General features: G+C 44.5%; 2 protein-coding genes across 2 annotated transcripts in view; both read left to right on the forward strand.

Annotated features, from left to right (window-relative positions):
• Positions 1–12,081, forward strand: part of LAP3 (leucine aminopeptidase 3) — a 30,958-nt gene extending 18,877 nt beyond the window's left edge. Inside the window, exons 9-13 of the mRNA XM_025384780.1 lie at positions 1,285–1,373; positions 2,699–2,801; positions 8,690–8,769; positions 10,922–11,031; positions 11,513–12,081. Coding sequence (XP_025240565.1) covers positions 1,285–1,373; positions 2,699–2,801; positions 8,690–8,769; positions 10,922–11,031; positions 11,513–11,702 — 572 coding nt within the window. The 3' untranslated portion in view covers positions 11,703–12,081. The remainder of the gene's footprint in view (positions 1–1,284; positions 1,374–2,698; positions 2,802–8,689; positions 8,770–10,921; positions 11,032–11,512) is intronic.
• A 5,185-nt stretch (positions 12,082–17,266) lies between these two features.
• MED28 (mediator complex subunit 28) lies at positions 17,267–27,542 on the forward strand. Its single transcript, XM_025386597.1, has 4 exons — positions 17,267–17,446; positions 23,134–23,200; positions 24,816–24,928; positions 26,832–27,542. Exons 1-4 carry the CDS (start codon positions 17,288–17,290, stop codon positions 27,027–27,029), a joined length of 537 nt encoding a protein of 178 aa, XP_025242382.1. The 5' UTR covers positions 17,267–17,287; the 3' UTR covers positions 27,030–27,542.
• Positions 27,543–27,794: the final 252 nt, after the last annotated feature.

The following is a 27,794-nucleotide window of genomic DNA, read 5'->3' on the forward strand; positions in this document are numbered from 1 at the left end:
TGCAAAAGGTGGTTAGCAGTCAGGGGCACATAATGTCAACTTTGTAGTTGACATTATGAAATGTGCTTGGTAGCTGGGGTGGCAGGACATTGCTGGCTCATTGCCTCGTAGGATTGTGGCCGGTGAAATGGCACAACACACAGAAAGTGCCTAGTACAGAGAAAGTGCTCATTATGTGGCAGTTCTTAGTAGTGGAAGATACAAACTCCCAGGCACAGTGCTGGGAGTTTGTGTAATAGCATTGCTCATACTCATTTCAGAGCAGACGGGGAAGGAGGAGAGAGTCTTAGATTAAATAATAATGCCCAGAGTCATGTCCATTGCACAAGGAAGGTAGAACTGGAATCCAGGTCTGTCAGACATGCCCCCGTCCTTCACTATCATAGTCCTTTTATTTCCTGAACTATTTAAAAGTCAATTGCAGACATCATGACATGTTCTCTAAGAAAAATTACGTTCTATGTAATGACAAAACCATTATCTTTTCCAAGGATTAATACAGTAACCTAATTCAAGTTTCCAGTTGTGTAAAAAAACGTCCATTTTATTTATTTATACTTAGGGTTTTTTTTTGTTTGTTTTTTTGGGTTTTTTTGAGATAGAGTTTTGCTCTTGTTGCCCAGGCTGGAGTGCAATGGCGCAATCTTGGCTAATCGTAACCTCCGCCTCCCGGGTTCAAGCAATTCTTCTGCCTCAGCCTCTTGAGTAGCTGGGACTACAGGCATATACCACCATGCCCAGCTAATTTTGTATTTTTAGTAGAGACCGGGTTTCTCCATGTTGGTTAGGCTGGTCTCGAACTCCTGACCTCAAGTGATCTGCCTGGCTTGGCCTCTCAAAATGCTGGGATTACAGGCATGAGCCACTGTGCCCAGCCTATATTTCGCTTTTGAATCCAGAAACTAATCAAGGACCACACGTTGCCGTTGGTGCCATGTCCCTCTAGATTTCTTGAGTCTAGACCGTATTCCTATTTTCTTCCATGGCATTAGCAGTTTTGAAGGGTCTAGGCTTGTTTCGTGATATTCTGCAATTTGTATTTATTTGAATTGCTTCTTCTTGATTAGAATCAAGTTAGACTTCTTTGGGAAGAATGCTACATGGCTGATGTGTACATCTTGTTGCTGACACATCATGTCAGTTGTGTCATTGGTGATGTTTGATCAGTGCGTTAAGGTGGCCTTTGTGTCTCGCTCCTCATGGCTCACAGGTGGCCTCTTGTCCCATGGATGGCATGTTTGGACCCAGCATGTATTGTGTACTTTCATATATTCTTTCCAATAGGTCTGGCCCCTCTTTGTGAAAATATGCCCAGCGGCAGGGCCAACAAGCCAGGGGATGTTGTTAGAGCCAGGAACGGGAAGACTATCCAGGTTTGTAAATGCGAGACACAGCACTCCCCATCTGGCATTCCTCAGGAATCCCATGGTAGCCACATAACCATAGTTTGGATGGGTACAGAGACCCAGCACCATATTAGGGGAGGGTGCTTTCTTTAGTGCTAAGTAGGCTTTCTTTTCTTTTTCGTTTTCCTTTCCTGAAATGGGGTCTCGCTGTGTCACCCAGGCTGTAGTACAGTGGCGTGATCATGGCTCACTACAGCCTTGACCCCCCCAGGCTCAGGTGATCCTCACACCTTAGCGTTCTGAGTAGCTGGGACCACAGGTGCATGCCACCATGCCTGGCTAATTTTTTGTAGAGACAGGGTTTTGCCGTGTTGCCCAGGCTGGTCCCGAACTCCTAGACTCAAGCGATCTGCCCACCTTGGCCTCCCAAAGTGCAAGGATTACAGGTGTGAGCCACCTTTCCCGGCCCCTGAGTAGCTTTTCTTGCAAAGGCAGAAGTATCTCTTTTTGAAATTTTGAAGAATGTTTTTCCAGACGGATTGTTCCTCCCACTTCCGGTATGCTGTACACACACGTTTCGGTGAATTTGCCACCAGCCCTGCAGAGTGCGGCAAAGCAATAAAATTGTGGGCTATCTTCTGGATCTACCTGTGCTATGAGTGACTTTTTTCCATTTTAGCTGTTGAGGTGGAAAACGCTGTCCTACATCATGGGCCCTGCACTCAAGGGGATGTGGCAGCAGGTCCTCCATGTGGCACATGCATGCGTGTGTGTACAAGCCACCCATAATGACTGGACCTCTATTTAAAAGAAGGGAATATAGTTAGGAAGTGTTACTGAAGTTGCAAGAGTTTTCATTTTTAAGATTGAGACTGCCATGTAGCTGTAGCTTCTTAAGCTCTTTAACCCCATTTGCAGAAATCTTTACATTTTTCCCCTTCTTGTTACAAAGTTATGGATAAAGTGGGCCAGACATTTTTCTATTTATTTTGGCTTCCAAAGTCATCAACCTTAGTCATCAGCTCTGGTACAGGGATTACTATATTATTATTAGTATTATTTTATTTTTAATTAGAGATGGGGTTTCACCATCTTGCCCAGGCTGGTGTCAAACTCCTGGGCTCAAGCTATTTGCCCACCTCTGCCTCCCAAGATGCTGGGGAATTATTAAATAATATTTGCTCTCCCGATTAGATATGTTCCTATATTCTCATTGAAGTATATGAATGGTTTTGATAATGACACACGTCACAGTAGCTTTTTCCAACTTTTCTGTCGAACACTCTTGCAAGTGTCTAGTTTTTATATTCGTTACTCGTGCTGTTAACCTTTCTGTTTTTGACCCTCTGCAGGTTGATAACACTGATGCTGAGGGGAGGCTCATACTGGCTGATGCGCTCTGTTACGCACACACATTTAACCCGAAGGTCATCCTCAATGCTGCCACCTTAACAGGTCAGACCACGCACTTGCCTTGATTTTGTTTGAAGGAAGTCTTGTTTGTTGCATGGATTTCACACACTATACTTGGGCATTATTTTGCTAAAATTTGGCTTAGTCCATTGGCATTCAAAGAGCTTTCACCAGAGGAATTGTTCTGCAGTTGTAAAATGTTTTGAATATTGGGTTTGTTGTTTTAAAACATTCCAGGCTGTACCTTTTTTGTTTGTTTGTTTTTTGAGACAGAGTCTTACTCTGTCGTCCAGGCTAGAGTGCAGTGGCGTGATCTCAGCTCACTGCAATCTCTGCCTCCCGAGTTCAAGTGATTTTCCTGCCTCAGCCTCCCAAGTAGCTGGGATTACAGGTATGCGCCAACATACCCAGTGAATTTTTGTATTTTTAGTAGATACAGGGTTTTTGCCATGTTAGCCAGGCTGGTCTCGAACTCCTGACCTCAGGTGAATTACCTGCCTCGGCCTCCCAAAGTGCTGGGGTTACAGGCATGAGCCACTGCACCTGGCCTAATTTTTATATTTTAGTAGAGATGGGGTTTTTGCCACGTCAGCCAGGCTGGTCTTGAACTCCTGACCTCAGGTGATCTGCCCGCCTTGGCCTCCCAAAGTGCTGGGATTACAGGCGTGAGCCACCGTGTCCAGCCTGGGCTGTACCTTTAAACAAAGAAATAACAAGTGGGCCAGATGAACTCATCTAGAGTGACATCTAAAAATGATGTTAAGAGCTGGGAGCAGTGGCTCACGCCTGTAATCCGAACACTTTGGGAGGCCGAGGTGGGCAGATCATGAGGTCAGGAGATCAAGACTATCCTGGCCAACATGGTAAAACCTTGTCTCTACTAAAAATACAAAAATTAGCTGGGTGTTGTGGCGCATGCCTGTAATCCCAGCTACTCAAGAGGCTGAGGCAGGAGAATCGCTTGAACCCAGGAGGCAGAAGTTGCACTGAGCCAAGATCGCACCACTGTACTCCAGCTTGGTGACAGAGTGAGACTCCCTCTCAAAAAAAAAAAAAAAATTAAATTTAAAAAAATGATGTTAAGAGATGGTTTCTGTTACAATTATCATTTGATACAGATCTGAAAAGATTAATGATAAATCCCCAAGTCAACAGCTTTCTTTTACTTTTTATAACTACTTGTAATGTATCTGATATCCTCTGAGCTTTCAGAGCTTTTTTTTTCCCACCCCCCCGGAACTTTTTATACTTGACGTTATAAGGAAATAAAAACATTTTACAGGGTAGCAGGATCCTCATTTAACAAGTGACACAGTGTGAAGCCTGCGCTTTAAGGCCAGGCTCAGGTGGAACTCCCAGCTGTGCCACCTGCTGGTCAGTTAGCCAGGCAAGTTCTTTATCGCTTTTGAGCATTGGTAGCTGGGGACAATTCCACTTACCTGGAAGAGTTGTAAAGGCTGGAGGGAATTTTTGGAAAGCCTCTTTAATACAGGCTGTGACACCACCAGTCCTGGAGGGCCGGGAATAGATTCCTAAAGGGATGACTAATTTCTGAATCTTAAAGTCAGACTCTACCACTTTTAAGATGAAAATTTAGGTCATGTTTTATCCTTTGGTTTTATTCTTGCCCTGGTCATGTTGAGCCTTTACTTTGGCAGAAATCATGTTCCCTTTTATATGTAGGTCTAAAATAGTCCATAAGTCTATTGCTAAGAGTTCTTTTTCAAAGCTGGTATTATAGTGTTTCCATGGTTTTTGGTCTACCTATTCAGTTTAGCAAACACTTTAAGCTGAAAAGCAGAGCTTCTAGGGTGGGGGTTGGGGGAGGCAGTGGCAGTGAAGCAGGTACCCCCTTACTGTAAATGAGGAATCACAGAGGAGAGATACATCAGATACATCAAGTTCTACAACTTAAACATAACTTTCATAATTACCACTTGGGAAATACTTTTCCTAGATTCTTAATAGCAGCATTCTACCCCACTTTTTTCTCAGTCTGAGTGGTTGAGAAGGTGAGAAAGGCCCTAAGTAACCAAGGGTGACCTGGGTGTGCTTTCAGACCACACCGGGTGATGGTTCACCAAATACTATAGAGCCCCTTCTGAGTTCCAGAAGCTAGGGTTCCAAGAGGAGAATAAGAACCAGTTTCTAAGCTCAGGCTCTTGATAGGAGGAAGTACACAGTCTTTCAGAAATAGAAGACCTGATTTTAAAACTTGTTCTCACTTTTAATAACACATGACTTTGGACTAGGCTTTAGTTGTCTCATCCATAAAAGGGGTATAACAACACCTCGTTCATAGGAAGGATGCCTGCGAAGATTAAAGGAGACGATACAGGTTGATGTGCATGGCCCAGTACATCATAGACACTGAACAGATGTTAGTGTCCTTTGAAAGGCAGGCCATACCCCAGATTGTAGGAACAGTGACATATTCGGGGATGGCCATCCAATCACGGTGCTTCTCTTCATTTTCTTAATGCATGGGCATAATTTAGTTTGGAATGACTGTGGTGCTATCCTCACTTTCCTTGGGGCTTTGATGTTTCTTCCAGACTATGAGCAATTCTGGTAACATCGATCAGTGAGCATCACAACACAGGGCTCCAAGTGTGCCTTGTGAAGGAAAATGGGAAGTATGCCTCTGCTACTAGTAGTTCTGAAATGGGTAGTGGTAATAATTCTGGAATTAGAGAAAATAAACTATTTAAATATACAATGAAATCATCTTTAGAGCAGTGTCCCAACTGGACCACCTTAAATATTTATGCCTGCCATTTTCTATTACTTTAAGAGAAGATGGCATGTTCTTTTTTGAGGGGATTGTTCATCTTTTCTGTGACAAATTTTAAAACTGATAGATGACTCTTAGGGGATTGACTGAAATATTTTGAGGACAAGTGAATAATCATGTAAAAAACCACTAACTTGAAAAAGTATTAATGGGTATGTATATATTGTCCCTCAGTGTGCATGGGGGATTGGTTCTAGGATCCCCCCTCAGATGCCAAACCCACGATGCTCACATCCCTTATGTAAAATGGCATAGTATTTAAATATAACCTATGTACATCCTCCAGTATACTTAAGTCATCTCTAGATTACGTATACTGCCTAATACAATATAAATGCTATGTAAATATTCATTACACTGTATTGTTTAGGGAATAATGACAAGAAAAAAGAGTCTGTGTGTGTTCAGTACCGATGCAGCCATCTCCCCCGCTTCAGAATATTTCCTGTCTGCATTTGGTTGACTCCATAGATGCAGAACACATGGATAACGGAGGGCTGACTAGTTAGTAGTATCTTCAAGTTTCAGTTTCCTTGGGAGAGATGCTAATGAGCAGTTTCATGTAAAGACATGGTTAAGAATTTAAGGAGCAACTTGGACATACTTTGCATTACAGGGAGCAAATGCCACCTTGTGAAGACTGTAGATTTTCCCCAGTTTCAGTGCCGTCTCCTCTGACATTCCATATGCGTGTCCTGGTACTGATGGTGGTGGGTTCAGTGCTTGTCCTGGTACTGAAGGATAGTAAGGTTTGCTTTTCCTTTCAATACTTAACTCCTTTATGCCAGGCAGTGTGCTTTCTGGGCCCTAAGGATATGCATAGGAAGCAGATGTGTTCCTTGACTCAATGCTTACAGATGGGCCAGGCAAGTAACAAAGGAGACTGCGGAGAGCTAATACCACAACTAAAGGAGGCAGCACTAATGGCTGTACCTGATTGTCTCTTCTCAAGAGGATCTGCAAATCTGGATTTTTAAGTTGATTTTTTAAAAATATGCTAATTAGAAAAAAACTAAAGATGAAACAAATATGAATGCAGTGATAATAGATATCAAAGTCTTATAGCAGTACTTAGATGTGATTAAAATTGCTGAAAAATTAGATTCCTCAATTCCAGTAGTATGTAAGTTATGATACCTCCATCCAGTGGACTATTTTTAAATCATTAAAAAGACTTTCAAACATTTGTTTATAAAAAAGGAATAATTTTTCCTTTTGTTTTTTTTGAGACGGAGTCTCGCTCTGTTGCCCAGGCTGGAGTGCAGTGGCCGGATCTCAGCTCACTGCAACCTCTGCCTCCCAGGTTCAAGCCATTCTCCTGCCTCAGCCGCCCGAGTAACTGGGATTACAGGCATGCGCCACCACACCCGGATTTTTGTATATTTAGTAGAGACGGAGTTTCACCATATTGGTCAGGCTGGTCTCGAACTCCTGACCTCAAGTGATCCACCCGTCTCGGCCTCCCAAACTGCTGGGATTACAGGCATGAGCCACCGTGCCCAGCCAAAGAGGACTAGAATAAATTTTTAAAGCATAAAAGGGAGAACACGGCAGGCGTGATGGCTCACACCTGTAATCCCAGCACTTTCGGAGGCCAGGGCGGGCAGATCATGCGGATCTTGATCAGGAGATCAAGACCATCCTGGCTAACACGGTGAAATCCTCTCTCTACTAAAAATACCAAAAAAATTAGCCAGGCGTGGTGGCACGTGCCTGTAGTCCCAGCTACTCGGGAGGCTGAGGCAAGAGAATGGCATGAACCCGGGAGGCAGAGGTTGCAGTGAGCCGAGATCGTACCACTGCACTCCAGCCTGGGCGACAGAGCAAGACTCTGCCTCAAAAAAGGAGGAACACACGCTTGAACACATAAGGATGGTCTTAAGTGTTTCTTACGAAAGTTTAGAAGTTGGGCTGGGCATGATGGTTCACACCTGTAATCCTAGTGCCTTGGGAGGCTGACATGGGAGGGTTGCTTGAGCCCAGGAGTTCAAGACTAGCCTGAGCAACATGAGACTACATCTGTACAACAAGAAATAGTTGTTTTTTTGTTTGTTTGTTTGTTTGTTTGTTTTGAGATGGAATTTCGCTCTTGTTGCTCAAGAGGCTGGAGTGCAATGGTGCGATCTCGGCTCACTACAACCTCTGCCTCCCGGGTTCAAGCAGTTCAAACGATTCTCCTGCCTCAGCCTCCTGAGTAGCTGGGATTACAGGCATGCGTCCCATGCCTGGCTAATTTTGTATTTTTAGTAGAGACAGGGTTTCTCATGTTGGTCAGGCTGGTCTCAAACTCCCAACCTCAGGTGACCTGCCCGCCTCAGCCTCCCAAAGTGCTGGGATTACAGGCGTGAGGCATTGTGCCTGGCCTTTTTTTTTTTCTTTTTTTTTTCTTTTTCTTTTTTTGAGACAGAGTCTCACTCTGCCACCCAGGCTAGAGTGCAATGGTGTGATCTCGACTCACTGCAACTTCCACCTCCTGGGTTCAAGTGATTCTCCATGTCTCAGCCTCCCGAGTAGCTGGGATTACAGGTGCCCACTACCACGCCCGGCTAATTTTTGTATTTTTAGTAGAGATGGGGATTCTCCATGTTGGCCAGCCTGGTCTTGAACACCTGACCTCAGATGAGCCTCCCATGATGGGATTACAGGTGTGAGCCACTGTGCCCTGCCCAAAAAGAAATTTTTAATTAGCTGGGCATGGCGGCATGTACCTGTAATTCCAGCTACTCAGGAGGCTGAGGCAGAAGGATCACTTGAGCCCAGGAGTCTGAGGCTGCATGCAGTGAGCTCTGATCACACCACTACACTGCAGCCTGGGTGACAGTGAGACCTTTCTCAAAAAAAAGGTTTAGCGGTCTGGGAGGAAATGTCAAAAATAGGTAACAGTTATCCCTACAATGCAATTATTGGTCAAATTCAGTAGGTTCCTTTTGTGCATTTCCTAATAATTTAAGTGAATTCTGGCTTGAAAAACATAACAATATGGTAAGTATTTACAGGAAAGATTTTCCAAGCTTATCTATTTTTGAAAATGAGGAAGCCATTAAATAGGTGACGTGCTAAGGTTTCCGTCTGCGGGGTGGAGGAGCCCATTTTGCCTAGAGAGACTGCACTTGACCTGAGGGCTTGTGTTTTACAGGTGCCATGGATGTAGCTTTGGGGTCAGGTGCCACTGGGGTCTTTACCAATTCGTCCTGGCTTTGGAACAAACTCTTCGAGGTAGGAATAACATTTGTATATCTAAATTGTAGAGATGGTGAATAAATTATCCTAGCCTTAGAAGGATAGACTTCTTCAACCCTGTGTTAGAGATTTTTATGCTGCACGTTTGCCTTTGAATTGAAAATGAACTGCAGCAATAAATTGAGTTCAGTGGCATTGGGTTTTCCACAAATGCTTCTAAAGGAGGGGATGATACCCCCTGCTCCCCTCCGGTAGCCTCAAGAGTCCTGTGAAAATGTCTCATGAACGCTGTGGTCATAGTTTAGAATCCCTGAGGTAGAAACGGCTTTGAAGATGGCTTTGTGGAGCAGCGTTTGTGACTGCGTGTCGTGAGTCATGTAAGGGAGTTCACCCTGCAGCGATGAGGATGTCTTCAGACTCCTGTGCTCTGTGCCTCCCTCCATGACCCTTCACAGCCAGCCTCTTCCCAGCAGTCACCCCCATTTCCACACACACACACACACACACACACCCCCTCACTTACTGCCATTGGTTTTCAACTGCCCACGCCACTGTTAGCCTAACTCAGCCTGTCTCTGTGACAGGCCAAGTGACTCTGGCCTCCTGACACCTGGTTCAGCTTCTGTGATAATCCTCTTGGGCCGCCTTCTCTGGTGATTCTCCTGTCCTTCTCTTCATCTATTCCCTTTGGCCGCCCTTTGGCTGGTGTTCCGTTCAAGGATATAGGATGTTTCTACTCTACACAGTCCTCACAGGGAAGCTCCAGCCAACACATGTGCCTGATGGCTCCCGTCTCTCTCCTGAGCCCCAGCCTCTGTGTACCCATGTGGTTGCTAGACAGCTCCAGCTGGCTGCTGACTCATTCAACTAGTAATTAGGGAGCTTACTCGGTGCTAGTGGAGGACAAACATAAAATGTCCCCAAATATAATCTTGAGGGTGGTTTAAGGTCTAAACTTATTTTCACCCTAAACTGCTTCCCCTTCATATATGTCATCATTCGTGAAGCCCAGTTTTCCCAGCTCTGCAATACTCAGCCCCATCATCTCCTTCCAGGCCGGGCCAGGAACCTCTCCTCTGGCCTCCCACATAACTGTTATCCCTCTCTTTCATGGCACCCACAACATTGTTGTTTTGACTCTTAAAAATCATTTAAGCTTTAAAAAAAAAATCTCAGTTATATGTGCATAAATCAACAATCAGCAGCCCACAGTCTGTTTTCCAGAAGGCAGCCACTTTCAACCCTTGGCTGATTCATCTAGTATTTACTTATGTCTTAAAATAACAGCTTATATTGCTGCTTCTTGATTTTTCACTTTTAGGTCTTTGACTTTTTACCAGTGAGTTAAATAATCTGTTTATGTATCTGTTTCTCCTACTAGCCTGTAGGCCCTTGGGTGACTCAGATAGTAGTATTTCAGCATACCTGATGGTGCTCAATAGTTCAGTAAACGATGAATGAGTGAGTGGGTAAATGATGAATGAATGAATGTGGTCACTGTGTCTCAGGGTTTCAGCGATACAGGTCCAGTCATGTGTTTCTGTCACATTGAAGTGACCTGCCACGTAAGAACTCTTTCACCCTAATGAACCCACAAAGCCTGTAATTGTAGTTTGATGATTTTAGCAAAATGCCCTACAGATTTGTGAAATTGCTTCACAGCTTTCCTGCTTTCTTTTTATTATTTATTTATTTGTTTGTTTGTTTGTTTATTTTTGAGACAGAGTATCGCTCTGTCGCCGGGTTGGAGTGCCATGATGCGATCTTGGCTCACTGCAACCTCTGCCTCCTGGGTTCAAGCGATTCTCCTGCCTCAGCCTCAGAAGTAGCTGGGACTGCAGGTGCACGCCACCACGCTCGGCTAATTTTTTGTATTTTTAGTAGAGACCGCGTTTCACCATGTTGGCCAGGATGGTCTCGATCTCTTGACCTCATGATCCACCTGCTTCAGCCTCCCAAAGTGCTGGGATTAAGGTGTGAGCCACCGTGCCTGGCCTCCTGGTTTCTTTTATAGTTCTAAAATAAATCTTTTAATGAGTGGACACAATTCTGAATCCTATTTTATAGTTTCATGTTTTAGAGTAACAGGTTAGAACAATTCTTCCTTCATGCATTGAGCATGTTAATGCCATGAATTTCCCAGAACCGCCTCATCCACTCTTCCACCTGTCATACCTGTTTCTTCTAGGCCAGCATTGAAACAGGGGACCGTGTCTGGAGGATGCCTCTCTTCGAACATTATACAAGACAGGTTGTAGATTGCCAGCTTGCTGATGTTAACAACATTGGAAAATATAGGTATGTAAGATAAGCTAAATGTACATTTATACAATCATCCTTGATTGCCAAAATAGCTATTTTCAATTTTATCCCCTTATAAAAGGTTTAACTATTTAATATCCTTTTGGTGTAGTGCTTGTAAGCTTTTTAATGTCTTTTAAAAAGCTTTTTAAAGTTTTTAATTTTCAAGTATATCTTCAACCAGGTCTCAAAATTTGCATGTTTCTAATCTAACAGTAATTTTAAGTAAATGGTAAGGGAAAGAGATGGAAAATACGGGAATTCATTACCATAGCAAAAAGGGATATGGAATGTATCCTTTACTGCTTAAAGCAATATCTGAAAGTAAATATTCTGAAAGTGATATGTGGGTTAGCATCTTAATAGGTCCTATAAGCTTGACTTTTGTTCTCTGGTTATAGAATGTACTTAACAAGAATGTGGGATCTCAGTGCACAGTTACATGGGGTTGTAAAGTGCTTTTTGTCTTTCTCTTCAGATCTGCGGGAGCATGTACAGCTGCAGCATTCCTGAAAGAATTCGTGAGTCATCCTAAGTGGGCACATTTAGACATAGCAGGCGTGATGACCAACAAAGATGAGGTTCCCTATCTCCGGAAAGGCATGACCGGGAGGCCCACAAGGACTCTCATCGAGTTCTTACTTCGTTTCAGTCAAGACAATGCTTAGTTCAGATACTCAAAAATGTCTTCAGTCTGTCTTAAATTGGACAGTTGAACTTAAAAGGTTTTTGAATAAATGGATGAAAATCTTTTAACGGAGACAAAGGATGGTATTTAAAAATGTAGAACGCAATGAAATTTGTATGCCTTGAGTTTTTTTTCATTTTACACAAAGATTTATAAAGGTAAAGTTAATATCTTACTTGACAAGGATTTTTAAGATACTCTATAAATGATTAAAATTTTTAGAACTTCCTAATCACTTTTCAGAGTATATGTTTTTAATTGATAAGCAAAATTGTACCTCAGATTTGTGATGCTAGGAACATGAGCAAACTGAAAATTACTATGCACTTGTCAGAAACAATAAATCCATTTTGTGCCCTCTGGTGTGGCTCTGATATTTACTTACATATTGCTACAAACCCACTAACTTATTATTGGAATATCATTCGTCTTTGTAGCCATGTTATATGAACTGTGTAATTAAATTGGCACACAGTGGTCTATGTATTTTCTCAATGTTCCTCATCACTTAAAGTGGCTTGGCACATGATTTCCAAAATGAATCGGTCAGAATGATACTAGCTAACCATCGTTGACTTACCATCTGCCAGACACTGTCCTCAGTGTTTTCAGGTATTAAATTATTGAGTCTTACCCAATGAGACAGGTACTATTATTACCCTCATATGACAGATGAGGGAAACGAGGCACAAGAGAGGTTTAGTAACATGCCACTGATGTCACAGAGCAAGTAACTGGTAGCTCAAAGTTCAAGCCAGGTGGTCTGGCTGCTGCACTGGTACACCGCAATGCTCTTTTTCAGTTCAGTGACTTGAATGGATGTAGAATTTATCTGAAGTACTGAAGTAAGAAACATGACCACAGGCCAAGCACAGTGGCTAATGCCTGTAATCCCAGTATTCCGAGAGGCCAAGGCAGTAGGATTGCTTGAGGCCAGGAGTTTGAGACCAGTTTGGGCAACATAGTTACACCCTTGTCTCTATTTTATGAAATTTTAAAAAGAAACAATTCAAGCCAGCAACACCGTGTTGATAAAAGAAATGATCATAAAAGGGACTGTCAGCTGAGCCCAGCTACTCTGGAGGCTGAGGTGGGAAGATTGCTTGAGCCTGGAGGTCAAGGCTGCAGTGAGCCCTGATCATGCCACTGCACTCCACCCTGGGTGAAAGAGCAATAACCTGTCTTGGGCCAGGTGCGGTGGCTCACACCTGTAATCCCAGCACTTTGGGAGGCTGAGGCAGGCAGATCACAAGGTCAGGAGTTCAAGACCAGCCTGGCCAATATGGTGAAACCCCATCTCTACTAAAAATACAAAAGAAATTAGCCAGGCGTGGTGGCACATGCTTGTAATCCCAGCTACTAGGGAGACTGAGGCAGAGAATTGCTTGAACCTGGGAGGTGGATGTTGCAGTAAGCCAAGATCGCACCACTGCACTCCAGCTTGGGCAACAGAGCTAGACTCCATCTCAAACAAAAAACAAACCTGTTTCAAAAAGCAGGTGGGGAGGCAGGTGGATGCCGTGGTTCACACCTGTAATCTCAGCACTTTAGGAGGCCATGGCGGGAGGGTAACTTGGAGCCCAGGAGTTTGAGACTACCCTGGGCAACATAGTGAGACCCTGTCTCTATAAAAAATTAATTTTAAGGCTGGGTGCAGTGGCTCACACTTGTAATCCCAGCACTTAGGGAGGCCGAGGCGGGTGGATCACAAGGTCAGGAGACTGAGACCATCCTGGCCAACATGGTGAAACCCCATCTCTACTAAAAATACAAAAATCAGCTGGGCGCGGTGGTGCATACCTGTAATCCCAGCTACTCGGGAGGCTGAGGCAGGAGAATCGCTGGAGGCAGAGGTTGCAGTGAGCCAAGATTGTGCCACAGCACTCTAGCCTGGCAACAGCGAGACTTTATCTCTAAATAAATAAATAGGTCCCAGCTACTCAGAAGGCTGGGGCAGGAGGATTGCGTGAGCCCAGGAGTTTGAGGCTGCAGTGAGCTATGAGTGAGTTATGAGCCACTGTACTCTGGCTGGGGCAACAGACCAAGACCCCATCTCTTAAAAAAAAAAAAAAGACTGTCTATGGGTAAAACTGTTTGCTCACCTCCTGAGACTATAACCAATCAACATAATTCTATTGGTGCAGACTTAGAACAAAGCTCTCCTCTTTTACTTTTGTATCCAATGAATCAAATTAATCCATCAATGGGATGTGTGCCCTTTTTTTAACTTCGAAAATGTTCGACAGGAAAAGCTCTTTGTTACTGTTAATTTTAACATTAAAGAAATTTGATGTGCAAAAATACTGTATATCTAAACTGGTTTATAGAGGGAATGGAAATGAGCATGCATGTTTGTGGTATTTATTAGAATTAAAACCCGGTAAGTGTAGTGAGCAAACACAGTTTTCCCTGGTTATCCATGTTCAGGAGTCACTTCATCAGGAAAGATGGAATCAGAGGGTTGGAATTACAGGCTTATGAAGGAAACTGAAAACAGATTTATTCTGGGTGATACAGAGCCTCAGTCGGGCTTTGATAGAAGGCTTTCTGTCAAGGCTTTTTATGGATAAAGGAACAATGGAACTCTTGTGTTTACTAGTGTGTGGGATACAAAAAGCATAGCACAGGCCCTGGTTTCATGTGGCTTACCTAATCTGGTTGAGATGAATTTTTTTTTTTTTTTTGAAGATAGTCTCATTCTGTCACCCAGGCTGGAGTGCAGTAGGGTGATCTCAACTGACTGCAACCTCTGCCTCCCGGGTTCAAGTGATTCTCATGGCTCAGCCTCCCAGGTAGCTGGGACTACAGGTGCACACCACCACATCCAGCTAGTTTCTGCATTTTTAGTAGAGATGGGTTTTGCCATGTTGCCCAGGCTGGTCTCGAACTCCTGGCCTCAAGTGATCCACCTGTATAGGCCTCCCAAAGTGCTGGGATTACAGATGTGAGCCGCCACTGTGCCTGACTGAGATGAAATTTAATAGTTGTCACTGAACGTGCATCTAGCTGCCAAGAACTTCATGAACCCTGTCTCTCCTAAAAATACAAAAACTAGCTGGGCGTGGTGGCATGTGTCTGTAGTCCCAGCTACTTGGGAGGCTGAGGCAGGAGAAATCACTTGAACCAGGAGGCAGAGGTTATAGTGAGCCAAGATTGCACCACTGCCCTCCAACACCAGCCTGGGTGATAGGGCATGATTCCCTCTCAAAACAAAAAAAGTTACATTCAAATCACACTAACATTCTATTCCCAACCAGTTGGTTGTTAAACAAATCATGGTTTATTTGACCCAAGTCTCACCACCACTGTCTCAGCTGCCCTGGTACAAGTCACCATCCTCTCTGCATGCCTAGATAACTCTCACTGGTCTCCCTGCCTTCTCCACTTGTTCTCCTGTTATCTGTATGACTAGAAAGATTATTTTAAAACATAAATCAGGCCAGGCCCAATGGCTCATGCCTGTAATCTCAGAATTTTGGGAGGCCAAAGTGGGAGGATCACTTGAGGCCAGGAGCTCAAGATTAGCCTGGACAACATAGTGAGACCTTATCTCTAAAAATTAAAAAAAGGGAGTTACATCATGTCACTCCTTAGCAACTCAGTCTACACGAGGCACTGTATTAAACCTCTACATACATTATCTTGTTCTTGGTAATTTTTCTAAAACAGTGTTCCCTCATCTTATAAATGAAGTGATGGGTTTTCAGCAAAATCCAAAAAATGTTAGTGCTTTTTTGTGCAGTACTCCAGGGGGACTGCAAGAGAAATACCACTGACCATGCTCTCAGGAATTTTACATTGAGGTTAGGTAAACTGGATATTAATGAGACTTGAAAGGCTGGGCACAGTGGCTCACTCCTGTAATTCCAGCACTTTGGGAGGCCAAGGTAGGTGGATTTCTTGAGCCCAGGACTTCGAGACCAGCCTGGTCAACATGGCAAGACCCCATCTCTACAAAAAATTAGCCAGGTGTGGTGGTGCAGGCCTGTAGTCCCAGCTACTTGGGAGGCTGGCTGGGAGAATTGCTGGAGCCTGGGACGCGGAAGTTACAGTGAGCTGTAATTGTGAAACTGCACTGCAGCCTGGGTGACAGAGTAAGACACTGTCTAAAAAAAAATATATATATATATATATATATATATATAGACTTGCTAAAAAGTAAAATGCCATTATTTTTACTAATTTATTCCTTATTTTAAAAAATAGAGTATTAGTTTTAATAAAGATTATTTCTGTTAATATGTAATGAATTTATTTTTTAATGAATTGATTTTTTTTTTTTTTTTTTTTTTTTTTTTTGAGACGGGGTCTCGTTCTGTCGCCCAGGCTGGAGTGCAGTGGCCGGATCTCAGCTCACTGCAAGCTCCGCCTCCCGGGTTTAAGGAATTGATTTTTAAAAGTCTCAGTTTTAACTTATCAGATAAATATTAGCAGACTTAACTCACATAAACAAAAACTTTGGGATCCTCAATAATTTTTAGGAGTGTAAAGGGGTCTTGAGACCAAAACTGTCTGAAAACTGCTGGACTTGTATCCTCCCGGCAGTCTCTTCTGGTTCTTTCAGTCATCACATATTTATTATGTCTATCTATGCGAGGCACCATTCTAGATTCTGGGGATACACGTGAATAAGACGGGCAGGCTCTGATGTATGTATAGAACTTATTTTCTAGTTGGCATGTGTATGATAGAGAAGGAGGAGGGGGATAGGTGATTTAGTCACTTTGGGAGGCCGCGGCGGGAGAATCACTTGAGCTCAGGAGTTGGAGACCAACCTGGATAACATGGTAAAACCCCTGACTCAACTAAAAAAAAAAAAAAAAAAAGAAGCCTGGCGCGACGGCACGCACCTGTGGTCCTAGCTACTTGGGTGGCTGAAGTGGGGGGACTGCTTGAGCCCGGGAGGTCGAGCCCTGATCATGACACTGCACTCCGGCCTGGGCAACAGAGTGAGACCCTGAGAAAAAAGAAAGAAAAAAAAAGATTAGCACAGTGACTTTCTCTTTGATGTAACCATAAACATCTAAAGAGAACAGTGCCGGCCACATTGGGAACCTCAACAAAGTTGTTTCCATTATCCATCACCAGCCAGAATTCAGGAAGAACTTTGCCTGTCTTGTTCCCGCTATAATCAATGACTCAACAAATGTTTGTGGAGAGAGTGGGTGACCCTCTCCTTTTACCAACGGTAAACAGCCCGCGGAAAGAAAAAGTGACTTAGCCAAAGTCCAGGCATTTGGGGCAGAGTCGGGACTAGCATGGTAGTATCTCGACTCTCGCGGGAGGACTCGCTCCACTGTAGTTATTCATTCCCCTTTCCATACAACCAGGTCTAATCCAGCCACAGTCTTCAATTCTTAAGCTAAGAAAAAAGGAAAATACATGTAAACTCTGTTTTGCGATAGACAAGAAGACAGAAGAATCAAAAACCCTCCCTCCGAAGGCGCAACAGAATCCTTCCACAGCGCGGTCCTGTCACGTGACCACCCATCGCACACCAGACACCTGACCTTCTGAGGCGGCTTCCGCGCAGGCGCAGTGGACCTCTCGTGCGCCATTCCAGACATGGCGGCTCCGTTAGGGGGCATGTTTTCTGGGCAGCCACCCGGGCCCCCTCAGGCCCCACCGGGCCTTCCGGGCCAAGCTTCGCTTCTTCAGGCAGCTCCAGGCGCTCCTAGACCTTCCAACAGTACTTTGGTGGACGAGTTGGAGTCATCTTTCGAGGTAATATAAGACATGGGCGTCTTTGTCCCCAGCCTTTCCTTTTTTCTGAAACGTGAACTGCGCTTACGCGTATCTACTCCAGGGATCCGAGCAACTAATTTACAGATAGGGAAACTGAGGCTTAAAGAACGTAAGTCATTGCTTTAGGCTTCCCCGTGGCCCGTATTCAATTCAGGTCTGCTGGCGGGGGCGCGTAAACTCGAGATTTCTGGAAATGTGGACCCGAAGTTTGCCTAAACCCCAAACTTGGAACCCTTCCAGATTCCCAGCCGGCTGCTGCTATCCCAACCGGTCGTCGGTCTCATCCCTGAGCACCGTTTCTTGCATCCCTGCATGTTCATTAAGCCTTTTCGGAGCTCAAAGTTTCACTACTGTGTCCTGTATCCTTTCCGCTGGGCTTCACCCTTAAACGATCCTAAAGAGAGTCTTATAAGGGGAAATTGACTTCCTTAAATTAGCAGCCGCAGCTTGGTACTAGGGGCCGAGGAAAGAGGAATGGTGGAGGTTAGGGAGGGAGGGAGCCACAGATGACCCAATCTCAGTTCTGCCCAAGGAGTTTACCTTGTAGCGAGAAAGGTGAACTGTGTATTGAGGGAAGATAGAGAGGTGAAAATAAGTGCTCTGGTGATTCCCAGTGGTCTTTAAAATGGAAGATGAGCTATTCCTGTCTAGTAATAAAGTAATATAACTTCAAATTGGAGTTAACTTTTCCACATTTAAATCCCAGTTTTGTCCAGTGCGGTGGCTCACGCCTGTAATCTCAGCAGTTTGGGAGGCCGAGGCGGGCTTATCACGAGGTCAGGAGTTCGAGACCAGCCTGACAAACATGGTGAAACCCCGACTCTACTAAAAACACAAAAATTAGCCAGGCATGGTGGCATGCGCCTGTGATCCCAGATACGAAAGAGAGTGAGGCAGGAGAATCGCTTGAACTCGGGAGGCGGAGGTTGCAGTGAGCCGAGATCACGCCATTGCACTCCAGCCTGGGTGACAGAGCTAGACTCCGTCTCAAAAAAATAAAATTAAATTAAATAAAAATCCCAATTTTGTGACTTTTAATATTGTATCTAATAGCACAGTGGTACATTTATAATTATAAATATATAATTTGTAAGCGATTATATTATTCAGACTGCATGGACAAAATGCTTTTACCACACGGATGTACAAAGATTTAGAAATAAATGATTTGAGATGGAGTCTCACTCTCTCCCTCAGGCTGGAGTGCAGTGGCAGAGTTTCGGCTCACTGCAACCTCTGCCTCCCGGGTTCAAGCGATTCTCCTGCCTCAGCCTTCTGAGTTGCTGGGATTACAGGCGCCCGCCTCACGCCCGGCTAATTTTTTTTATTTTTGGTAGAGACGGGTTTTCACCATCTTAGCCAGGCTGGCCTTGAACTCCTGATCTCATGATCCACCCTCCTCTGCCTCCCGAAGTGCTGGGATTACAGGCATGAGCCACCGTGCCTAGCCAGAAATAAATGATTTAAAGGACTGAGACCGTTTAGGAGGAGGGAGAGGAGGAGGAGGAGACGCCTTTGAGGTGATGGTAAGTGGTAAAGGAAGGGACTGGTGAGTTTTAGAGCAGCATCTAGCATTGTTCTTGAGGGGAGCTGGCTCTCTGTCCTGGGCACTTGTTGAAAGACTGGCCCTGTACAAATCTTAGCCAAAGTTGACTCCCAGCACCCTGCTGCTTAAAAACTTATAGTAGCTGCTTGTTGCTCTTGAGATAAGATCAAGATGTTTAGTGTGGTCTCCCAGGCTTTGCATGTTGAGTTCTTTCCTTCAGACTCATTTTCTTTTTTCTTTTTTTTTTTTCGAGACGGAGTCTCGCTGTGTTGCCCAGGCTGGAGTGCAGTGGCTGGATCTCAGCTCACTGCAAGCTCCGCCTCCCGGGTTCATGGCATTTTCCTGCCTCAGCCTCCCAAGTAGCGGGGACTACAGGCGCCTGCCACCTTGCCCGGCTCATTTTTTGTATTTTTAGTAGAGACGGGGTTTCACCGTTTTAGCCAGGATGGTCTCGATCTCCTGACCTCGTGATCCGCCCGTTTCGGCCTCCCAAAGTGCTGGGATTACAGGCTTGAGTCACCGCGCCCGGCCGAGACTCATTTTCTTACTCCAGCCACACAAGACTTTCCCATGTGTACCATTTGTTTTCTTTTTGGGCTTCCAGGCCCCTCCTCAGCTCATTGCGTCACTTCCTTAGTGGACCCTTCTCTGGCCTTTTTAATACTTACCATTAAACCAGGCTGCATGAAGTCAGAGACTACCTGTTTTGTACCCCCACCCCTCACATTGTGTATCCTGTAGGGCTAATACAGTGGTAGTAGATAGCAAGTGCTAGATGAACATTTGTCAGACATTGAAGGAGCCTGTAGTGTAGTTGCCTGTGCACAGAACTCCTTGCCTGATTCACATATGTGTCTGTAGGTGCCCTTGAGAGAGAACTCCCTCTGGGACTTGATTATCCATATGGAGAATACAGAGAAAACCAGTCCCTACCTTCAGGAAGCTTGTGATAAACGGCAGGCAGTTGCCTTGCTGTAGGATCGATCACTGCTCTGATAGAAGAAATCTAGGGTACTGTGGGAGCACATATAGGTGTGTACATCAAGGAAGGCTTCCCAGAGAGCATGAAAGCCAAAGAAGCATTTTGATTTAGCCAGGTGAAGGAGAGTGGGAGAGGTGCGAGCTGGATCCTCTCTGCTGCTGGGTGATCACGATCGGTCTAGTCTTGTCTCAAGATTCAATTCAAAGGCCACATTTTCTTTGGAACTTTTCCTGTTTCCTCCCTTGTGTTCTGTGTGGACCTCAATTTTCACAGCCTCCAGTGGCACATGGCAGCGCCTGCTTACCTGCCTCTCATTCCTATTGGGGTGCCACCCCTTGAGGTTTCTGTCTGCTCATTCTAGCTGCTCAGTACATGCTCTTTGATGGAAGGAATTTATTGAGCTCATGCACTCTTGATTTTGGAGGGAACGTTGGAGACCATCTAGTTCCATTTCCTCCATTCATGGATAGAGAAACTGAGGCTCAGTGAGGACAAGTTACTTGCTCAAAGCCAGCTATTGGGTTTGTGGAAATGAGGACTGGCACTTACTTTCCAGGCAAAGGCTCTGTTTTAGCCATGCTTTTAAAAAGCTATTCTCTTTCTAGGTAGATGCAGTGGCTTACGCCTGTAATCCCAGCACTTTGGGAGGCCAAGGTGACTGATCATTTGAGGTCAGGAGTTCGAGACCATCCTGGGCAACATGGCGAAACCCCATCTCTAACTAAAAATACAAAAATTAGTGGTCTGTGGTGGCATACGCCTTAATCCCAGCTACTTGGGAGGCTGAGGCAGGAGAATCACTGAAACCCGGGAGGCAGAGGTTGCAGTGAGCCAAGATCGTGCCACTGCACTCTAGCCTGGGCAACAGAGCGAGACTCCGCCTCAAAAAAAAAAAAAAAGCTGTTCTCTTCTTAATACAGCTGTCCAACTGTCTATAAAGGCCTGTGTATCTGTTTTTTTCTTTTTTTTTCTTTGAGACAGAGGCTCACTCTGTCACCCAGGCCAGAGTGCAGTGGCACGATCTTGGGTCACTGCAGCCTCCACTTCCTGGGCTCAAGTGGTCCTCTTGCTTCAGCCTTCCAAGTGGCTGGGACTGCAGATGCGCACCACTACGCCTGGCTAGTTTTTGTTTTTGTAGAGAGTTTCACCACATTGCCCATGCTGGTCTTGAACTCCTGGGCTGAAGCCATCCACCCATCTTGGCCTCCAAAAGTGTTGGGATTACAGGCGTGAGCCACCACGTCTGACCCCAAATTTTTTTCTTAAGCAGGTGGAGGGCAGTAAAATTCTTGAGATCAGATTTCCTGCCACCCTATCTGGTAGGCCTCCTGGCTCTGGGGAGCTGGCCCAGCTTTTTTGGCCAGTTTGTGACTGGTTGGCCTCTTGATGTGACATTTTCCAGTAGCCATAGGTCTCACAAAGGAGGTACATCCTACCCACATCCCAAACCCAACAGGAGTCAACTTTCTTTTTTTTTTTTTTTTTTTGAGACGGAGTCTCTCTCTGTTGCCCAGGCTGGAGTGCAGTGATCTTGGCTCACTGCAGACTCTGCCTCCCAGGTTCTCGCCATTCTCCTGCTTCAGCCTTCCGAGTAGCTGGGATTACAGGTGCCCGCCACCACACCTGGCTAATTTTTTGTATTTTTAGTAGATACAGGGTTTCACTGTGTTAGCCAGGATGGTCTCGGTCTCCTGACCTTGTGATCCTCCCGCCTCAGCCTCCCAAAGTGCTGGGATTATAGGCGTGAGCCGCCATGCCCAGCCCCTTTTTTTTTTTTTTTTTTTTTTTTTAAAAAGACAGATTCTCACCCTGTCACCCAGGCTGGAGTGCAGTGGTGCGATCTTGGCTCACTGCAACCTGCGCCTCCCAGGTTCAAGCGATTCTCCTGCCTCAGCCTCCCGAGTAGGTGGGACTACAGGCACGTGCCACCATGCCCAGCTAATTTTTTGTATTTTTATTAGAGAAGGGGTTTCACCATGTTAGCTAGGATAGTCTTGATCTCCTGACCTCGTGATCCGCCCATATCGGCCTTCCAAAGTGTTGAGATTACAGGCGTGAGCCACCGTGCCCGGCCAGGAGTCAACTTTCAAAGTAATCCCGAGAATGGGCAATCTGTGTTGCTGATTTACTTTCTCTGTAAATCAAGCGCGAGAGCTGCAGGCAGGCAGAAGTTTTGCTTCTCAAAGGGCCTTCACGTGTAGATAATGTTCTAAATTTGAGCTCAGATCTGTCTGCCTCACACCAAGTGTAGTTTGCTGATTGCTGACAGAGCTCTGCTTTCCTGTATTTGAGGCTTCCTTTCTGACTCCTGCTCTTCCAGCTGCCATGCTGTTCTCTTTCTGTGCCTCCTCAATCTCCCTGCCCACTTCCTGCAGTGGGCCTGCTTTGGTACATTTCTTTAGAGTTGCTTGTGCGCAGAACCCCTTGGCTGATTCACATTTGCATCTGTATAGGTGCCCTTTAGAGATAACTCTCTCTGGGACTTGATTATCCATGTGACACCAACCTTGTCCTTTTAGGCCGTCCAGTCAGTCAGTAATATGTGTTATTAAACATTTCCCTTGTGCCAAGGCAGTGTTCCAGGCACTAGGAGGACAATGGTGAACAAGACAGACAAAATTCCCACCTACTAGTAGGGGACAGATAATAATGGATGAAAATAATGGATATGATGTCACTTAATTATGTGAAAAACTATAAAACTGTGCTTGGGTGTGGAGCGTGAGCAGGAGGGGCACAGTTTAGAAAGGGTAGACTGGCTAGTCTCTCTGAGGGGGAGAAGATTGGCCTGAGTCCTGAATGGGTGGTGATGTGACTTGTGTAAGCACCAGCAAGAGGCCACAGTGGGGCTGGAAGAGTGTCTGGGCCTGGTGTGGAGTAAGATACGGGGAAGGGGCATGTGGTAGGACAGAGACTAAATGTGGTGGCAGCTCATTTGCCTGGCGCTTCTTCCATGGGCGTAATTAATTGGTAAACTGAGTTTACCAAATGTTTCCATTGGCATGATGTCTTGCCATCTCGTGCAAACAGATGCTGCCACTTTATCACATGACTTCAGGAGAAGTTATTTCTTCCTCTGGAGTAAAATTTTTGATATGTGAATGACATTTTTTTCTTTCCTACGTTTTTATGACACAGGCTTGCTTTGCGTCTCTGGTGAGTCAGGACTATGTCAATGGCACTGATCAGGAAGAAATTCGAACTGGTAAGCATTCCCTCTGTGTATACAATGTTCTTGGCTTCAGCAAGATTTCCTAGTTGCTAATTTTATACTTCATGTGTTTCAGTCCTGCTTTTATCCTAAGAGAATATTTCAGGGACTGAAATGTGTGCACATAATCTCTATGAGCTGCTGACTCTTGGTTCAGTTTATTAATTGACATCTTATGTCACCCATAATGAATCATTTATAATGAACTTTTCATACTGGTACTAGGTAAAGAAGAAGACCAATGGTGCGTACTGCTTTTTAAAAAAATTTTATTATTTTTGGAATAGGCCTTACAGAGAAAAGTCCCCTATGCTTCTTTTTATTCCCCGAGTTCTGTCCCTAAAGGTAACCAGAGCTTCTGATTTCTTCGTACTATATTTTACATGTTTCTTTTTCTTTTTTTTTTTTCCGAGATGGAGTTTCACTTTTGTTGCCCAGGCTGGAGTGCTTATTGCAACCACCACCTCACGGGTTCAGGCAGTTCTCCTGTCTCAGCCTCCCAGGTAGCTGGGACTACAGGCATGCACCACCATACTCAGCTAATTTTGTATTTTTAGTAGAGACGGGGTTCTCACCATGTTGGCCAGGCTGGTCTCGAACTCCTGACCTCTGGTGATCCACCCACCTCAGCCTCCCAAAGTGTTGGGATTACAGGCGTGAGCCACTGCGCCCAGCCTTATATGTGCTATTTTAACTGGAAATTATGATGCTAATTGCTGGATCTCTGCATTGTCTTTCTCTCTCTTTTTTTTTTTTTTTTTTGGAGACAGAGGTCTTGCTCTCTCACGCTTTTAAGGAATGCAGTGGCATGATCTCTGCTCACTGCAACCTCTGCCTCCTGGGCTGAAGCAGTCCTCCCATTTCAGCCCCCTAGTAGCTGGGACCACAGTGTGAGCTACCACATTTGTTTTTTTATTTTTTTTTGTGGAGATGGGATCTTGCTGTATTGCCCAGGCTGGTCTCAAACTCCTAGGCTCAAGCAGTCTTCCTGCCTCAGCCTCCCAAAGTGTTGGGATTACAGGATGAGCCACCACGCTCAGCCTCTGCGTTGTCTTTTTTTTTGAGACTCGCTCTGTCACCAGTCTGGAGTGCAGTGGCATGATCTCGGTTCACTGCAACCTCAGACTCCCTGGTTCAAGGGATTCTACTGCCTCAGCCTCTTGAGTAGCTGGAATTACAGGCATGTGCCACCACGCCCAGCTAATTTTTGTATTTTTAGTAGAGATGGGGTTTCACCATGTTGGCCAGGATGGTCTCGATCTCCTGACCTCATGATCTGCCCGCCTTGGCCTCCTAGAGTGCTGGGATTACAGGCTTGAGCCACCATGCCCAGCTGCATTGTCTTTTTAATGATCTCATGACTTTTATACTGTATTAAGGTCTCTCTTTTTTTTTTAACCTGAGAAAAGCACAAATTATCTGCTCTTTAATGTTGGTTAACACATGAGAAGTTGGGGGTTATTACTACTGCTGTGGCCAAGATTAAAATCCCTGAGTTGTCTATGAGAAAGCTCTGTTTTTACCTTCTGATTATTCATTTATGAGGGAGATACATGAGTCTGTTGTTTTTCTTATTTTAATAATTTTGGTCCTTTTTTTTTTTTTTAAGGTGTTGATCAGTGTATCCAGAAGTTTCTGGATATTGCAAGACAGACAGAGTGTTTTTTCTTACAAAAAAGATTGCAGTTATCTGTCCAGAAACCAGAGCAAGTTATCAAAGAGGTATGGACTCAGTTTTCACCTTAGCTCTATAGGAATAACTAAGTGGTGCCAGGAATCCTTTTATGCTTTAAATGAGATGTACCCGTTTCCCGTGAGTTTCATTCAGGCTTTGTAGGTCAGTGTGAAACGTGGCTAGTCATCCATGTTTGGGACAACCTGAACAAGAAGTAGAGCCAAGGAGTGGGGTCCAAAAGCAGAGTGTCAGACAGAATAGCTCTGATGTGACTTGTGTCATACATTAGCCTTCAGGAAAGATTTTTCTTAAAAGATTCTGCCATGTGAAAAAAGGATAAAGAGCCATAACATATATAGGCTTGTTTTGACAAAAACTGAGATCTGTGTCCCCAGTTGCCTTAGCCAGTGCCTTGCACACAGGAATCCAAGAAATCAGAAAGTAGTGTTCGACCCAGGCTCCTGGAAACTCAGGATTTCGTTGATCGCAGTTGTTCTAAGCTAGGACATTTGGAAGTGTGTTGGGGTTGCCACGATGACTTGGGAAGCTTTAATGGCATTGAATGGGTTGGGCTAGGATCTGCTCCATGCCATGTGGAAGAGTGAAGAATCGTCCTGCCCAAAAAGCCAGCGATGCCCTCAGTGAGAAACACTGAATTGAGATTACTGGTTGGGGGCAAGTAACTAGTCCCAATTAATCAAAAAGTCTCTTTTCTTTCATGATACCAGCTGTTGGGGATAGATATTCTTACAATTCATCATGTCAGATCATTTCCTGATGTGAATACTTGAATAACAATGCAGATATGTCCAAGACTGGGTCTTTAGTAAAGGATGTAATGCTGTTGTTCATAAAAAGCTCTTGAAAATGTAATTTTAACAGTTCATAATCTGAAGTGATAGAATAGTGGTGTGGAGTTTTTTGTAAACAGTTGTTAACAAATGTTTCAGATTTTCAGTGTTTTAGGTTCTCAGCAGTAACCTTTGGAGAGAGGTACTGGGTGGCTGGGGACCAGGATGGGATAGAGTCTGCGTATTAGTCTGTTTTCACACTGCTGATAAAGACATATCTGAGACTGGGCAATTCACAAAAGAAGAAGGTTTAATGGACTTACAGTTCCACGTGGCTGGGGAGGCCTCACAATCATGGCAGAAGGTGAAAGACACATCTCATGTGGCAGTAGATAAGAACTTGTGCAGGGAAACTCCTATTTTTAAAACCATCAGATCTCGCGAGATTTATTCACTACCAGGAGAACAGCATGGATGGGAAAGACCTGCCTCCATGATTCAGTTACCTCCCACCAGGTTCCTCCCACAACACTTGGGAACTGTAGGAGTTACAATTCAAGATGAGATTGAGTGGGGACATAGCCAAACCATATCAATCTGATTTCTTTTTGGCTGCCCTTTTCAATTTTGTAACTTGCATATTACTTTCTATAAGAAAAATAAACATAGGCCGGGCGTGGTAGCTCACGCCTGTAATCCCAGCACTTTAGCACTTTGGGAGGCTGAGGCAGGTGGATTACTTGAGGTCAGGAGTTCGAGATTAGCTTGGCCAACATGGCAAAACCCCATCTCTACTAAAAATACAAAATTTAGCCGGGTGTGGTGGCGTGTGCCTATGATCCCAGCTACTCAGGAGGTTGAGGCAGGAGAATCACTTGAACCCGGGAGGTGGAGTCTGCAGTGAGCCGAGATTGCACCACTGCACTCTAACCTGGGTGACAGAGCAAGACTTCGTCTCAAAAAAAAAAAAGAAAACCCATATAAACTTATGTCAGAATCTATCATTTGGGTTAATTAAATAATGGAGCCAAGCAGAGTAATGGGCTTAATATGGTTTAATGGATTCTCTTTGTTTTGAATTGTTAGCCTTTTAACCAACCAGAACCGTGTGTGTTTTTCTTGAGTTTGCTCTGACTTACTCCATCGCTTTCATCGGCAGGATGTGTCGGAGCTAAGGAATGAATTACAGCGGAAAGACGCACTAGTCCAGAAGCACTTGACAAAGCTGAGGCATTGGCAGCAGGTGCTGGAGGAAATCAACGTGCAGCACAAAAAGCCCGCCGACATCCCTCAGGGCTCCTTGGCCTACCTGGAGCAGGCGTCTGCCAACATCCCTGCACCTCTGAAGCCAACGTGAGCAAAGGGCAGAGGCATTCGGCCTATGAGTGGGCTGGTGCGTGAGGTTGGCCACATATCCCTTCCTGGGGACTTGACATTTTGGAAGAACTCTTTGCCAGATAATGAGTTCATTTTAGTTTTATGCTTGCATTGAAAATTTTTCCACTATTTTTATAAGCTGTTAATTTCTTGAGTACTTTATAACATATCTGTAGCTTGGATAAACCAATTTTTTGTTTTTTTTTTTTTGTCTTTAGCAAAGTTTAGACTGAGTGTGATGATACAGATTCTTTTCTATGGTGGCTTTGTTTTTAAATTTTTGTATGACTTTTCATCTTTGTATGTGTGTTTCCTGTAGTTTGATCTGAAGGAGAAGAGTATAGTAGCCTGAGAATCAGGAGATGGGGATTTTGGTTGTAGGTCTTACGATAATTACCCCTCAGTGGTGTGTAGAAAAGTATGTAAATTTGCTCTGTTTTAAGACTTTGAACTACCTCAAGAAGAGGAATCTAATACGATATTTGTAATGTTTCCAGAGCTCTCAATGAGGATATTTTTGTAAATAGGTGGGAAGAGGATGGAATTTTCCTGGGTTAGTGTAGTAATCTTACACTAGGATCCTTAGGTTGATGCTGACTTCTATTTGGGGTATGTTTATATTTTACGTGGTGTTTGTTTACTTTTTTTTTGACAGAGAAGGATATAGTGGGAGCAGTGATACGCTAACATTCATTACATTCTGCAGTAATGAATCTGTTTAATGGGGCAGACACTGTTTTCAGTA

The sequence above is a fragment of the Theropithecus gelada genome, chromosome 5 (genome assembly GCF_003255815.1).
Source record: "Theropithecus gelada isolate Dixy chromosome 5, Tgel_1.0, whole genome shotgun sequence".
NCBI classification, from domain to species: Eukaryota; Metazoa; Chordata; class Mammalia; order Primates; family Cercopithecidae; genus Theropithecus; species Theropithecus gelada.